The sequence below is a fragment of the Pleurodeles waltl genome, chromosome 6, assembly GCF_031143425.1.
Source record: "Pleurodeles waltl isolate 20211129_DDA chromosome 6, aPleWal1.hap1.20221129, whole genome shotgun sequence".
NCBI classification, from domain to species: Eukaryota; Metazoa; Chordata; class Amphibia; order Caudata; family Salamandridae; genus Pleurodeles; species Pleurodeles waltl.
The window spans coordinates 1,060,689,419-1,060,705,410 of record NC_090445.1 but is presented as its reverse complement, the minus strand read 5'-3'; the positions used below and the strand labels follow the sequence as shown (position 1 = coordinate 1,060,705,410).

Genomic DNA, 15,992 nt, shown 5'->3' with positions numbered 1-15,992 from the left:
CACTATGCCCAATGACCATGCCCAGGGGACAGAAGTCCCCTGGGCATGGCCATTGGGCAAGGGGGCATGACTCCTATCTTTACAATGATAGGAGTCATGTTGATGGGGGATGGGCGTCATTAAAAAATGGCGCAAGTCGGGTTAAGACGATTTTTTCGACGCAACCTGACTTGCCCCATTTTAAGACGCCCATACGCCATTTTCCCCCTACGCCGGCGCTGTCTGGTGTACGTGGTTTTTTTCCACGCACACCAGGCAGCGCCGGTCTGGTAGCGCCGGCTAACGCCATTCAATAAATACGGCGCCCGCATGGCGCTTCAGAATGGCGTTAGACGGCGCTAAATTTTTTGACGCTAAACTGCGTTAGCGCAGTTTTGCGTCAAAAAGTATAAATATGGCCCTCAATGTCTTAAGATGATTTTTACCTAAGGTTCAGTACAAAGGATTCAACCAGGTCTTTCTAGGAGAAGAGAAAGAGGGACAAAAAAAACAAAAAGTGCTCCTCTGTTTCAACAGTAGCTAAAAAGGTGGGCCAGATAGGTTAGATTTAGGAGCCGTTCAACCTGTTGCAATATTTATTTATCCGTAGGATGCCCTATCTAAATTCTAAAAAAAGTGATTTTGCTTGTAGCTGTTCAATACGGTCCAAAAAGGCTTCCTTCTGCATGGTGTCCTTAAAGTCTAGGAACCTCCCTGTAAGTGATCCTTCAGTATTGCTACGCAACCCGTTCTCATGGAGTTAACTCCATTACTCCAAATTCTTATCCAGTATGCCAATGGCCTACATGCTGTCACATATGCTATGTTTTTTAGGCTGCTATCCAAGTGAAGTGGATTAAGCAGTGAGTTGCAAGGCAGGACAAGGGTAGATCTTATATAAATGTTTTCCACCGTTTCCAGGACTCCCACCTTTCAGAACCCCCATATTTCTGCTCCATAGGGGGCAGCTCCTACTCCCTTCTCCCTGTAAATGTCTAGTGGTGGTGTAAGTGGTCTGTAGATTGATACTTTCAACCTCTTGGCAATTGAAAAACCCACGTGCTGCAAGGTAAGTTGGCTTTTGGCTAGCAGGGGGGGCCTTTAAAGTGTGTTTGCAAGCCTAACCCCTAAATAATCAAAATTATTAACTTGCTCTGACATTTTACTATCTATCTCGATCCTACTGTTACATTTTTCGTGTGGGTTAAATGTAATGAATTTCGTTTTCGAAATATAAATTTTCGACCCATACTTTACACATGAGGACAAGAACTGGTTGAGTAAACTTTGTAGACCCATTGGAGTCCTCGACACTAATAAGGTGTTGTCTGCAAAAAGCAAGGAAGGGATTGCATGGTTTGATAACTTTGGGGGATCTCCATTGCAGTTAGCCAATGTATGTGTTAGCCCATTGATATACTGGCCTAAATTTAAGAAAAGTGGCACATCATCATTTTCAGTACCACTTTTCTGACGCCCATCAGCGCCCCCTCAACGCCACCATGTGTGCGTCATATTAAACATACGGCACACCATGGCGCGGGTAAGGGGTTTTTGATGCTATTGTAGTACATTGCACGATTAGCACCAAAAATGTTAGTGCTAATCCTGCAAGGTACACAAGGGCCCATTATAAATAATGGTGTGCCCTCTTTTAACGCCCGCTCTGTGCAGGATTTAAAAATAGCCACTACAAGTGGCGCAGTAGAATCTCATAGATTCCACTGCATCATTTTTGCGTTCCCCCTAATGGGGGAATGCCCCCCTTGCATACATTATGCTTGGCACATGCATAAAATGGTGCAAGGGGTTTCAATGTGGCACAATGCATGCATTGCACCACTTTGTAAATCTGGCATGGCACATTTGGCCTCGTTGAGCCACATTAGAGTCATAAAAACTGACACTAATGTGGCGCAAGGAGGCGCTAGGCCAACTTAAATTTGGGCCATAGTGTGAACAGAGTTGGGGCTTATACACACCCCTAACGAACTCCTCTGTTCACCTCGATACATTTGGTCAGTTAACCATTCTTCCCCCACCTCACCTGAGGACAATTGTTGTTATGAAGCCTCATTAAAATATGTAAAATGCTAGGCAGAATACCCATATTCTCAAGTTTCGCACACAGTTTAGCCCTGGGGATAAGATTGTACGCTGCCCGCAGGTCTACGAATACTACATATATATGAGCTTATTCCCACATTATTAAAAAGAAGCAACAAAATGGTTTACAGAGTACTTGTGTTGGCACTAAAGCCTGCTTGTAGTGGAGACAACACTTGCTCATGCTGACTGGCCGGTAATTTACTGGGTCTCCCCTGTCCCCATTCTTATAGATAGGCACTAATTCAGCACCCAACCATGAGTTGGGTATATCTGCCCTCTGTGGATGGCATTGAATGTTTGGTTCAAAATGTAACACCAGCCCTCTGGTTCAGAGGCATAAAAATCTACCAGGATTTCATCAAGCCCCGGTGATTTACCTCTCCTTTAAATTAGATAAAACCTCCATAGTTTCCTCCATACTATAGGTAATTTAATCAGCCTCCGCCCAGCGGCTATTATGACCTGTGTGCTCCTAATGCTTTGATTTTAGGTTTGAAGTGACATTTTCCGACTAGACCTCTCGGACGCATTCGACACCGTCTGCCACCCCACCCCACGCTCACGCCTCAGCATGCAGGAATCCACGACAGAGCCCTGGACTGGGTCATCTCCTTTCTCACCGGCAGAGTCCGCCTACCTCCATTCCACTCAGAAGCCACCAAAATCATGTGTGGCGTACCCCAGGGTTCATCCCTCAGCCCGACCCTCTTCAACATCTACATGGCTCCACTTGCTAACATCACCTGATCCCACAACCTCAACATCATCTCATACGCCGATGACACCCAGCTGATCCTCTCCCCCACCAAGTACTCCACCAAGACCAACCTCCATGAAGGAATGAAGGCCATCACTGAATGGATGAAGAACAGCTGCCTCAAACTCAATTCCAACAAGACAGAAGTGCTCATCTTCGGCTCCACCCACTCCCCATAGGATGACTTCTCTCGGAGCCGCTCTGACTCCCACCGACTACACACGCAACCTAGGATTCATCTTGGACTCCTCATTATCCATGACCCAGCAAGTCAACGCCATCTCCTCTCCCTGCTTTAACACCCTCTGCATGGTCCAAAAGATCTACAATGGATCCCCACTGAAACCAGACGAACAGTCACCCAAGCCCTCGTAAGAAGCAAACTGGACTACGACAATGCCCTCTACGCAGGAACCACGGGCAAACTCCAGAAGAGGCTGCAACACATCCAGAACGCCTCCGCATGCCTCATCATGGACATCCCCCGCCACTGCCACATCACAGGCCATTTGAGAGACCTGCACTGGCTCCCGTTCAACAAGAGAATCACCTTCAAACTCCTCATCTATGCTCACAAAGCTCTGCACAACACCGGACCAGAATGCCTCACCCTCAGGCTCTCCTTCTACACCCCAATCCGGCAACTCTGCTCCACTGACCTCGCCCTCACAACCGTCCCACACGTCCGCACAACTAAGATCGGTGGCAGATCATTCTTGCACCTCGCCGCCAAGGCGTGGAACACTCTTCCCACCCACCTGCGCCAGACCTAAGACCTCCTTAACTTCAGGAGACTTCTCAAGACCTGTCTGTTCGAGCAGTAGCAGCACTCCCCCCCCCCCACCTCAGTGCCTTGAGACCCTTGCGGGTGAATAGTGCGCTTTACAAATTCCTGGTTGATTGATCGATCGATTTAATTTTGAGTGCTACCGGAGCATCCGGTTTGGACAGGAACACTGTTGTATGAAATCACATTTTCCAAGTGGTGTCCAATTTCATACATACAAGATTTTGACCATTCACATATAGCCAGGTAACACTTGGGAAAATATTAGCAGGGAGAAAACAGATCAGAATGAGAAAAAATCCGGGTGAGCAATTAATCCTTCATTCAGATCTGGATAAATTGGAATAGGCTCATAAGTTCACACTGGGCTAAACCTTAGGATGCTCTAATGCATTTTTTGCTTGGCACATTTACAGCAAGGCATTTCTTTGGGTACTGCATATAGGGCTTGCTTGTCCTAAATGCAAAGCATTGCAATAAAAAGTCAGCAGTAAAATATACCACTGCTCTTCACTTAAGGAAATAATTCTGATATTCACTGTTGCAACTGCATGCCATTACCGTAAAAAGACCACCGTCAGATTTACCATATAGTGCCACATAATATTGGATTCCAGGCATGAAGTGACGCACATTAGCATGTGAAAGCCACTCTGAAGTTAGCCTGATGAGGAATCCGGAATTTTGAGGCGTCATGTGCCAGATTCATATCATTGTATATATATTCAGAGGGGTGCCATAAAATAACTACACGCATGTGCAAAGTCAGCACAATTTTTTAAGCACCCTGCAGTGCAAGGTGCAGATTAGCGGACATTCCTATTGGAAGATGCTAGTAATCTATTCTGCACACCCCACTTTTCTCTAACAAGGAATAATATTGCGGGTCTGTGCCATTTTCACTCCAAGTCTACCTGTGTATTTTCCACAGCAAGCCAATGCCAATCAACTAAATCATCATATTGACAGGTCACGCCCTTTAGCTACATTTGGATACCCATAGACTTCCAGTTACACCAGGTGTGTCAAGTGTCTGTCCGATAGGGCTCGAGCAACACCAGACTTTTCAGATAGACAGACTTTGTCAATTATTACTTATGCAGATATCCTAAAGATCTGGCGTGGGTCAAGCCCTTGCGGACCACCGTTGAGCAGCAAATATTTACAAGTGATGTATTGTTAAATGGGATGGCTGAGGTAAAATGGCTGCCCCTGCCGCTGTGAAACATTGACCGCGCATCCGCATGGCATTGCTGTAGATTGAATGGTTCGGAAGAGCAGCAAAGTTGAGAACTTAAATGATGTTACTGAAGGAAGACAGGACACATAGAGAGGGTGCCAGTTTATTGCTTACCGCCCGCCACCAGCAGAACAGTGACCAGAAGTTTCAGCATCTCTGCAGAATGGTTCAAAGTGGACGAGGCTTCCGCCCTGTGGCATCTTATATATTACCCTTATCTAGCAGCCCGGGGAATGGAAACTAGCTCCACAGGTGTGAACTCACACAGGTGTTTCACTGTGCCTTGAGCAAGGACAGTCCCCGTTGACTGTGCAACAATTTATTCTCAGACTCCCCTGTCCTTGCAAAGCCAAAAATTGTCACATTACCCAGCAAGATAAACTTCTGAAAGGTGCATGATAGTGAGCTACGTGCAGGGACAGGTTTATAAATATATCTAATCTCGAGCTGTAATAAATAACACAGCATAAGTTACCTGGAAAAATGATTAACAAAATACATAGACTAATTGAAAAATACACGTCTGACTGGAACTACCTCTTTAGATAGGGTCTAAACACTTCTTTAGCCATTTCTAAGGTTCTAGCAAATGAGAAAAAGATTTCATTTCGAGGGGTTGTAACATCTTTATCCTTTAAAACAAACTTACTAAATTAAAATAGACTATAAAACTGAACTGTACAGTCCTTAAAGGAAAACGAGATGCATTTCAAACAAAGAAATGAAAAGTTTTCTTTTCATTTTTACTGAGTAGGCAGTGGTCCATGGCACCACTCCCTGCGCTGAAGAAATATTTTTGCTTCCATTCACAAAGGGTAAGGGGCCCTGTGGGGACCCCTTTCCATTTACGAATGGGTTACTACCAACTTGAAGTTGGTGGTAACTGCAATTGTTTTGTGACCGCATTCACGGTCGCAAAACAATCTTACATGGCCATGTGACTCGCTATTATGAAGGGACACCCTTGGCACGCCCCTTCCTAAATACGACTCGCAAAAACATTTTGTGATTCGGTAATGGATTACTGAATTGCAAAATAGGGACTGTACATCCAGAAATGCTTTTTTCTGGTTGCAAACGGCCTGATTCTGCGGCCTGCCGTTTGCGACCAGGAGAAAGCATTGTATATCTGTCCCTTGATGAGGTAGGTTTTTGCAACCCATTTGAGAATTGATAACAGTGTGCATAACACTGTTGTACATTAAGGCCCATATTTATACTTTTTGACGCAAAACTGTGCCAACGCAGTTTTGCGTCAAAAAAATTAGCGCCGGCTAACGCCATTCTGAAGTGCCATGCGGGCGCCGTATTTATTGAATGACGTTAGCCGCCAGCGCCGTCTGGTGTGCGTTAAAAAAAACGACGTACACCAGGCAGCGCCGGCGTAGGGGGATATGGGGCTTGGGCGTCAAGAAATGGGGCAAGTCAGGTTGAGGCAATTTTTTCACCTCAACCCGATTTGCGCCATTTTTGTTTTCACTCCCAACCCCCATAGAAATGACTCCTGTCTTAGCAAAGACAGGAGTCATGCCCCCTTGCCCAATGGCCATGCCCAGGGGACTTCTGTCCCCTGGGCATGGTCATTGGGCATAGTGGCATGTAGGGGGGCACAAATCAGGCCCCCCTATGCCACAAAAAAATAAAAAATAAAACACTTACCTGAACTTACCTAAATGTCCCTGGGATGGGTCCCTCCAGCCTTGGGTGTCCTCCTGGGGTGGCAAGGGTGACAGGGGGTGTCCCTGGGGGCATGGGAGGGCACCTCTGGGCTCCTTCAGAGCCCACAGGTCCCTTAACGCCTGCCTTTTGCAGGCGCTAAAAAACAGCGCAAAAGTGGCCGCACGTAATTTTTTTTGACCCGCCCACTCCCGGGCGTGATTTTTGCCCGGGAGTATAAATCCGAGGCACATGCCTCGGAGTCGATTTTTTAGACGGGAACGCCTACCTTGCATATAATTAACGCAAAGTAGGTGTCCACGCTAAAAAATGACGCTAACTCCATGGACTTTGGCGCTAGACGCGTCTAATACAGATCAAGGGGCATATTTATAATGCCCTAGCACCACCTTGCGCCACATTAACATCATTATTTTTTATGTTAATGTGGCCCAACGAGGCCCAAATCCCTGGGCCTTATTTAAATGGTGGCGCAATGCATGTATTGCACCACCCTGTAACCCTTTGCACTACATTATGCCTGCGCCAGGCATAATGTATGCAAAGGGGTCTTTCCCCTATTAGGGGAGCTGAAAAAATGGCGTGAGGAAATCTATGAGATTTCCTTGTGCCATTTTTACGGCACTTTTAACACCTGCTCAAGAGCAGGCGTTAAAAGGGAGCTTCCATTCTTTAGAATGGGGCACTATGTACTCTACAGGAGCAGCGCCAATATTTTGGCGCTACTCCTGCAGAGTACATCAATAGCGTCATGAGAAATAACGCTATTGCCCCCTACCCTGCGCCATGGTGCACTGTATTTTAAATATGTCGCACACATGGTGGAGGTAGGGGTGGTAAGGGGCTCAGGGAAAGTGGCACTGCACTCTGTGCAACGTCACTTTCCATAAATCTGCCCCCATAGTTTACTTCATAGTTTCGATACGTGTCCATGGTGAATTCATCTTTAGTCCCATAAGAATAATGTTGTGCCCAGTTTGTGAAATTTTCAGATGTCACCTCATTCTCAAACACTGAGCCACAGCAGAAGTAACATCCAAAATAGATAGTGTGATAGAAAAATCACGTGAGAAATTGTTAAGTGTACCCAGTAGAAATAATGCCCAATGAATGCTAGAAGTCAGTGTAATAATACGCCTCTGTAGTGTACCACGAAAGTGTGCTTCTCTGAATACTGGCAAAGATCAAACACACAAAATATTGTGGAAGAAGTAGTTCCAACTAAGCAGAGTTTTGCCACATATGCCACCTGAGGCTCCCTGTCTAGTATTGTCATGTTGTGCCACGGTGCCAGAACACCATAATTTGTGTCGTGAAAAGGTACACACCAGCAAAATCACGGTGCCCACCATTGTGCATATTTTTGTTCCAAATCACATCAATTGGTGTTTAGCACCTATGTGTACAATTGAATTGGCTGCGTTTGTTTAAACTTGCCAGCACAACTTTTTTGCATACATTCCTATTACTTTGTATGAGTGCTGCCCAATAGGTACACTATCAAAATGCAAGTTGCAAGTGTAAACCATAGCTGTAAGGGGCATATTTATATTGCCTTAGCGCCACCTTGCGTCACATTAATGCCATTATTTTTTACGTTGATGTGGCCCAACGAGGCCGAAATCCCCGTGCCAGGCATAATGTATGCATAGGGGGCATTCCCCTGTTAAGGGAGCCGGAAAAATGGTGTAAGGAAATTTATAGATTTCCTTGCGCCATTTTGAACGGCACTTTTATTGCCTGCTCGTGAGCAGGCATTAAAAGGGGGCTTCCATTCTTTAGAATGGGGCCCTATGTACTCTGCAGGAGTAGTGCCAATATTTTGGCGCTACTCCTGCAGAGTATATCGATAGCGTCATGAGAAATGGCGCTATTGCCCCCTACCCTGCGCCATGGTGCTCCATATTTGAAATACACCACACACATGGTGGTGGTAGGCCAGTGCTCCGGGGCGCAGGAAAAGTGGCGCTGCACTTGTTCAGCGCCACCTTCCATTAATCTTCCCCTAAATGTTTTAATGTACCCAATTACATTTGAGCATGTGCAAAAGCATCACGATTCACACACATTTTAAATACACATCAGTCCTGCTGAACATTTAAGGTGCAAATATTTGCTGTGATAACTCATCAGTGTTACACTGGTTGTATACATGCAGTGTAGGTTGGGAATATTGAATCCCAAATATCGACGGGACAGAATATTGTTACAACAATATCCAAGGACAAAATATTAAAGGGTATAAGTTTCTATACTTTTTCTGTACATAAATCCACATATATGCACCTATTTTAACTCCACATCTACGTACCTTGAAGTTATATACATATATGTATTCAAGGTATATAGCTGTGCAGTTAAGAATGGTTATGTTATTTAGATTTGTATAGCTCTTCTTATTACCTGGTGTTGGAGCAGGCGTTTAGTCATGGGACTTGGGTGCAGATTTAAAATCAGGTGAAAAAGTATAGCGCCGGCTAGCGACATTCCAAGGCACCGGTCGGGCGCCATATTTATGGAATGGCGCTAGCCGGCGGTAATGCCCTGTTAGCGTCATTGGAAAGGACGCTAACAGGGCTGGGGAGGTGTAGGGGGAACCGGGGCTTGTGCGCCAAATTATGGCGCTACACTGCTTAGAGATAAAAAAAATTGCCTCTAAGCAGTGTTGCGCCATTTTCTAGCGCACAATCCCCATGGACATGGCTCCTGTCTTAGTAAAGAATGGAGCCATGCACACCACCACAATGGCCATGCCTAGGGGACGAATGTCCCCTGGGCATGGCCACCGGGGCAAGCACCGTGCAGGGGGCCCCAAGTCAGTGCCCCCGAGCGGTGTTTGGCGAAACAAAATACTCACCCAGACTTACCTGGGATGGGTCCCCCATCCTTAGTTGTCCTCCTGGTGTGGGTGGGGGTATCCCTGGGGCCAGGGAAGGGTACCTGTGGGCAATTTCCATGGTCTCCAACCATGGAAATATGCCTCCAGGTCCTCTTACGTCTGCCCATACCCAGACATTAAATAATGGCAAGCTTAGCGTCATTATTTAAGGCCCCCATCCCCCCGTGCTGGATTTTAGAACGGGGAGATAAATATGGCGCCATATCTTCCTTTTCTGGATGGGAACGCCTACCTTGCATATCATTGACGCAAGGTAGTTTTTCCCCTCCAGAAAACAACGTTAACACCATAACTTTGGCGCTAGACGTGTCTAGTGCCAAAGTATAAATATGGAATTAGGTTTGTGCTGAATTAGCGTAAAAGAAATTAGGCTAATTCAGCGCAAACCGGGTATAAACATGGGCCTAAGGCTGTAATGAGTGAGTCAACCTCGAAGAATTCGTTGAACAGCCAGGTCTTCAGCTTCTTGCGGAATTCAAGAAACAAAGAAGAAGCCCTGATGTGTAGAGGGAGGCTTTTCCAGGTTTTGGGTGCAATGTAGAAGAGTGAGTTGGACTGTAGGGCCCATATTTATACTTTTTGACGCAAAACTGCGCCGGCGCAGTTTTGCGTCAAAAATATTACCGCCGGCTAATGCCATTTTGGTGCGCCGTGCGGGCGTCATATTTATACTTTGACGCACGGCGGCGCAAACAACAGATGGGAGTCATTATTTTTTACGCACACCGCGGCATCAAGTCGTAAAGGAAAACGACGTTAACGCGGCGGAAATGACTGTGGGTTGATTTATGACACCACAAACCGGATATGCGCAGTTTTTTTTTACGCAATAGCATAAAAAAAACAGCGAACACAGCCATTTCACCAGAGGAGAGCCAAAATGGATCCCAGATGCCACTGCAGACCCCAGGAAGATGACAGCAAACCAGGAACCAGCCAGGATGTCCCACACAAGAACCAGGACACTTTTAAGAAGAAAAGAAAGTGTTGCTTTAGTGCAGAGGAGCAGGAAATTGTGGTTAAAGAGGTGACGGAACACCAGCACCAACTGTTTGTCACATCAAAGTTGCCAATCAGTAGGAGAGAGGCTATATGGCAACAAATTGTCGACAAGATTAACAGTGTGGCTGAAGTACACAGAACAGTCATTGAGTGCAAGAAACGCTGGCATGACTGCAAGCGCAGGACCAAGGAAAGATGGCCAGGAACAGGAAGGCAGCACTGCAGACTGGAGGGGGGAGTCCAGCACACCAGGAGGCCCTGGACCACATGGAGGAGATGGTCGCAGCCGTCATCCCTGAGGAGATCGTCACAGGGATTCAAGGACAGGACAGCGCAGACTACCAGGAGACAACGCACATGCAGGGTAAGTCGCATGGGGAATTAAAATGCAATAATGTCATCTACAACCGCTGGGGGGGATACCGACCACTAAATGCATGGAAGTCATCTAATACATGGAGTGGCATGGGTAAAGGGGCACGGCAGGGGGGCATGGCCCGTTCTGAGAAGACCTGGGGCACACCATTTCACAACACCAACAACAGTCCCATGGGGGCATGCTGTCATGCCAACGATGGAGCAAAGGGAAAGCCACACAAGGAGGGAAGGCCACTACGTCAACCTGACATCCCGGCACACGTCATCCGACATACCCCCTACATTAACTAGGGCCCTATTAACAACCTCTAGCCATACCGACAACTGGAATGTAACTGCGACAACAGTTGCCACTACCACCTCTGCTCTGTGTGCAGCTCAAGTAGCCAATGGCAGTAACCTCCCCATGGATCATACACACCTAAATTAGGGGGTGAGGATGACAACTGCAACAATCCCCAGAAACAAGACAAAGGCCACAGTACTCTCAAATGTCAATGCCCATAGTTGTCGCAAACATCAGCCAATGTAAACACCAATAGGAGCTACACAGCACTAAGGACACACCCATGCTGCATATGTCAGGGTCCATCCTGTGCCTGGGTAACAATGCAACATCCCAAATGTCATACTGCTCAGACAACAGCATTGATGTGGGGACACATGTAACTGGTCACTGAAATACGCCTGCACAGTCAGAGGAGGAAATAGGACACTGATACGATTATCAGGGCAATCCAATGTAACACACATTCCCCAACATCAGCAGGACACATTACCAATGTCAACATCCATATCGGATAATAACATTGCCATGCATAGGATATGCCACATGTCAATTACATTTAAGTATTCCAGGGACCTCTTCTGACAGGTGGGTTGTGACCAGGTGCATGGGTGTGTCAGGAGTTAGGAAATGGGCTGACATGTACATGGAATGTCATGTGCGCAATGCTTGTCATATTTGTGGCACTTGTGCTGTCTATGTTCTGCTTCTAGAGAACTCTAGTCACAGATAGTCCTTGCAAAGATTGGATGCAGTTGGACTTACTGCTGTCAAGGGTCTGGTCAGGCATTCCTGTTACTGATGCCAAAGCACATTGACTGCCTCATGTATGATGCTTGTTTTCCCCTTATTGAGTGATGGTGTCTTAGTTGTGTGCCATATGCTGCGTTAGACCTTGATTTCAACATGTATGTGTGAAATAGTTGTGGTCCTCTGCTATTGGCCTTCAAAGGAGATATGTACATGATATATGTCATTAAGAGTGTGTGTATGTGACCATTGTATGTTAGGCATCACATTAGCTCTGGGATGTTCCGTGTCCTACTCGTATCTCAGCAATGCTCCATGAGGCAACACTCTTATTCTGATAAGTAGAGATGAAGGTGTGCAAAAAGGAATAGCCAGACCATGATATGGTGATTAGAATAGGTGTTTATTTAAATTTGTTAACTAAAGTGGTGAAGGTGATCATATTCAAAAGAAATTATTTACGATCTGTTGCCGCCTGTGTATACCAGCGCCCGTGTTCTGTAGTTCCCCCTCCTGTTGCAGGCCAGCATCCTCCTCTTCCTCCTCTTCAAGCCCGTGTTGTCTGTGACTCTTTTGTGTACTAATGTGGCATCCTATGCTTGTAGGATGTACCATCTGCATTGTGTTGTTTCCTTGGCTGAACAAGTGTTTGTCTGCTAAACGTTTGTCAGCAGTATGTTTTGGGATTTGCAGTACAGTGTGCCCTCCCTAGCATTGTGACTTGTCATACAGGTGTCCGTGTGTCTTCACTGGGGGTGGGATGATAGTTCCATGCACAGTTAAAATTGAGAGTGTTGTTAACACGTTCATATCAATGTACCCTGGACATCCCATACCTTTAGACTTATGCAATGGATTAATGTAAAGGTCATTGGGACCCTTACAATTTGCAAGGTGACATTTAGGCAACCACACTCATTGATGTTTTGGGATTTGCAGTACAGTGTGCCCTCCCTAGCATTGTGACTTGTCATACAGGTGTCCGTGTGTCTTCACTGGGGGTGGGATGATAGTTCCATGCACAGTTAAAATTGAGAGTGTTGTTAACACGTTCATATCAATGTACCCTGGACATCCCATACCTTTAGACTTATGCAATGGATTAATGTAAAGGTCATTGGGACCCTTACAATTTGCAAGGTGACATTTAGGCAACCACACTCATTGATGTCTTAACATTAGGCTGTACAGTAATTTCCGTTGTGTGACTGGTTTAATGGTGACCTAAGAAACATGGCTAGAGATGTCACGACCTCAGTGTGTTCCTGTTCACATGTTGCTGTTGTGGTGTATGTGTTGTGTGTCCTAGAGGGTTGCTGTGCAGTGTGTATATAAGTAGGTTTTTGTACTTACCAACAAGTAGTCCATTGCCATACCGTCCATCCTGGAAGTGTTCATTGATGGTGCAGTGACGGAAGATGTATGAGTCATGTACACTCCCAGGATATTTAGCCACGATTTTGGTGATCAATCCCTGGTGATCGACTGTGGCCTGCACGTTGATGGAATGTGTGTGCTTCCTGTTGCGGTAGAGGTGTTCAGTTCCAGCAGGTGGCACAAGGCATACACGTTTGCAGTCGATTGCACCAAGGACGTGTGGGAAGCCACTGATGAGGTAGAACCCCTGTTTTGTTTCCTGCTGCTTCTGCAGTGTGTTAGGGAAGCAGATGTGGCGGGGTATCAGTCGAATGATGGCATCCAGTACTTTGGGCAAAAAGGCGGAGAAAGATGGTTGTGATATTCCGCCAATCAGGGCACCAGTTGTTTGGAAAGAGCCACTTGCCAGCATATGAAGAACGGCAAGCAGCTTTGTTTCTGTTGGGATGGTGCAGGTGTCACCAAAGTGGGGGCCAACTGCGGTTCAATGTTGCGCAGCAGCTGCTGAATGGCCTGCCAGTTCAACCGGTACCTCTGGATGATGTTGTGTTCCCTGAGGCCCTGAAGGGTGGTTCTTGGGCGGAATATCCTCTCCTGCCTTCTGCACTGCCTTTGGGGTCCCTGCTGGTGTTGTTGTAGCTGCTGTTGTTGCTGCTGGGCTCTGCGTCTGCGTGCACGCTGGATTAGTATCACCTCCATGGCTCCCTGTTGCTGCTCTGCTGTTCTGCTGTTTGTTCTGTGTGTTCTGATTAAATACAGGTGTGTTTACCCCATTTTAACGCCTGCCCTGACCCAGGCGTTAATTTTTGAAGCAAATCGGGCTGTACGTCATTTTCTGGCTCCGCCTCCCGGCCGTGCGTCACTTTTGCCCGAAAGCATAAATACGGCGCACGGCCCTTTAAGCCATTTTTTCGACGGGAACGCCTACCTTGCACATAATTAACGCAAGGCGGGTTGCCGCATCCAAAAAATGCCGCACACAGCGGAATTTTGTCGTCCACGGGCCCGGGCGTCAAAGGGGCAACATTTGCGCTGATTGTGCGTCAACATTTTTGACGCACAGTCGGCGCAGACGGAGTATAAATATGCCCCTAGGTGTCTGGGTGGTAAATCCTTACCTCCACCTGTGCAATTACTTTCCAGTATTTTCTACCTCGCTTTAGTTGTAGCAGTATTCATTGCAAGGTTAATATTAGTACACATCTTGCACAGAAGTCACATTCACAAACTGAAAGGCCAGCGGCTGAGAATGCAACCCATAGAATGACCTTCTTCGTCACTGAAATAAACTAAAAGGTAAAGGGATATTATAGTTAGGTGAAAATGTTACCGTTTACAGTTTAAACAAACAAAACCACTGAAATTCACCAGTTGTAGTTATCTCAAATAGCTATAATTCATGCCCTCGCGATGCACTGCTTATGACCTTACATATTACATCACATGTGACATTTTATATGACATCATTGTTAAAATCGTTGCAACATCTGAAATGACATAATTGATGACAACACTGTGCATGGCAGGGACGCAGGTTAAAATTAGTTTAGGGCAGAAGTTATTAGTGGTGCTACAGTGCCTATGCTGGGCACCAATAATCCAAACTTATGTGTGGGCCATGGAGGGAGCCCAAGGGTCCCTGCAACCCCAGCCAGCTCCCCAGCCAGCCCCGATTCTGGTGCTGGCGGGAGCCAGAACCATTCTCCTTTGCTCCCGCCGAACTGGCGCAGCTGTTTTCACTGCTCCCATCTGGGTGGGAGATAATATGTGTTTTCTGCTTGGTAGAGTGCAGGCAGGATATGTCCGCACCCTCCCAGGAGAAAACAGTAGTGTCCCGGGGCATGGATTTTAGGACACTGCTTAGAACTGACCCCAGGGGAAGGGATCCCCAGGCTGATCTACGGCACAGGGGGGCTGCACATGCCCACTTCCCCTAATTTGTAAATGGACTCTGGGGAAGGCATCCACCCTCTTGCAGGATTGTGGGAGGGGCTTTTGACCCTTCTCCATATTTTATTAAAATAGGCCCGGGGATGAGGTCCCCGAAGCTTCATTGTGGCACGAGAAGGTGGGACCCCCTTCTCTTCATAAAAACGTGGTAAGACCCGGGATGTAACGTCCATGTATGCCCCTCCCCATATTTAAAAAAAAGGAAATATGGTTTAACCCCCTGGACCTGACACAACCCAGGGGTCATTTGCTCATTGAAAAAAAGGTACAGGCACAATTTTGGGGGTTTTGTTGGGCAATCCCACAAGAGTACAACCAGATTGCAGCAAAACCTTTTTCTTTTCACTTTTGGCCCTAGGGAGGTCCCTCTGGGTTCCCCTCACAATGATTGGGGGGCAGGGTATCCCTACCTTGACCCTTTTACAAAACCTTTTCTTGACAGAAGACTAAATCCTCGAGTCCTGTATTGGTATCCATAACAATTATTTTCATGTTGCAGCCTGCCAATCAGAGCGCTTGCTCCCATGGGACCCTCACTCACACTGAAGGGGAAAAGCCCTCTTGACCAATCAGATCACATTGTTTTATGAAGTAGGTTGATGGCAGGACTCTTGTGAGAGCCCAGCAAACCCAACTGTACAGATACACAAAGGGGCATATTTATACTGTGTCTGCGCCGAATGTGCGTCAAAAATTTTGACGCACATTTGACACAAACCGTGCACCATATTTAAACTTTGACGCCCGAGCCTGCGGACGTCAAAATTCCTCGGTGTGCATCATTTTTTGGATGCGGGAAAC

The 15,992-nt window shown here is 46.6% G+C and overlaps 1 protein-coding gene across 1 annotated transcript in view; it reads right to left on the bottom strand.

The window, feature by feature from the left end:
* Positions 1-5,112, bottom strand: part of LOC138300537 (chymotrypsin-like elastase family member 3B) — a 34,558-nt gene extending 29,446 nt beyond the window's left edge. Inside the window, exon 1 of the mRNA XM_069240023.1 lies at positions 4,987-5,112. Coding sequence (XP_069096124.1) covers positions 4,987-5,026 — 40 coding nt within the window. The 5' untranslated portion in view covers positions 5,027-5,112. The remainder of the gene's footprint in view (positions 1-4,986) is intronic.
* Between the last annotated feature and the right edge of the window lie 10,880 nt (positions 5,113-15,992).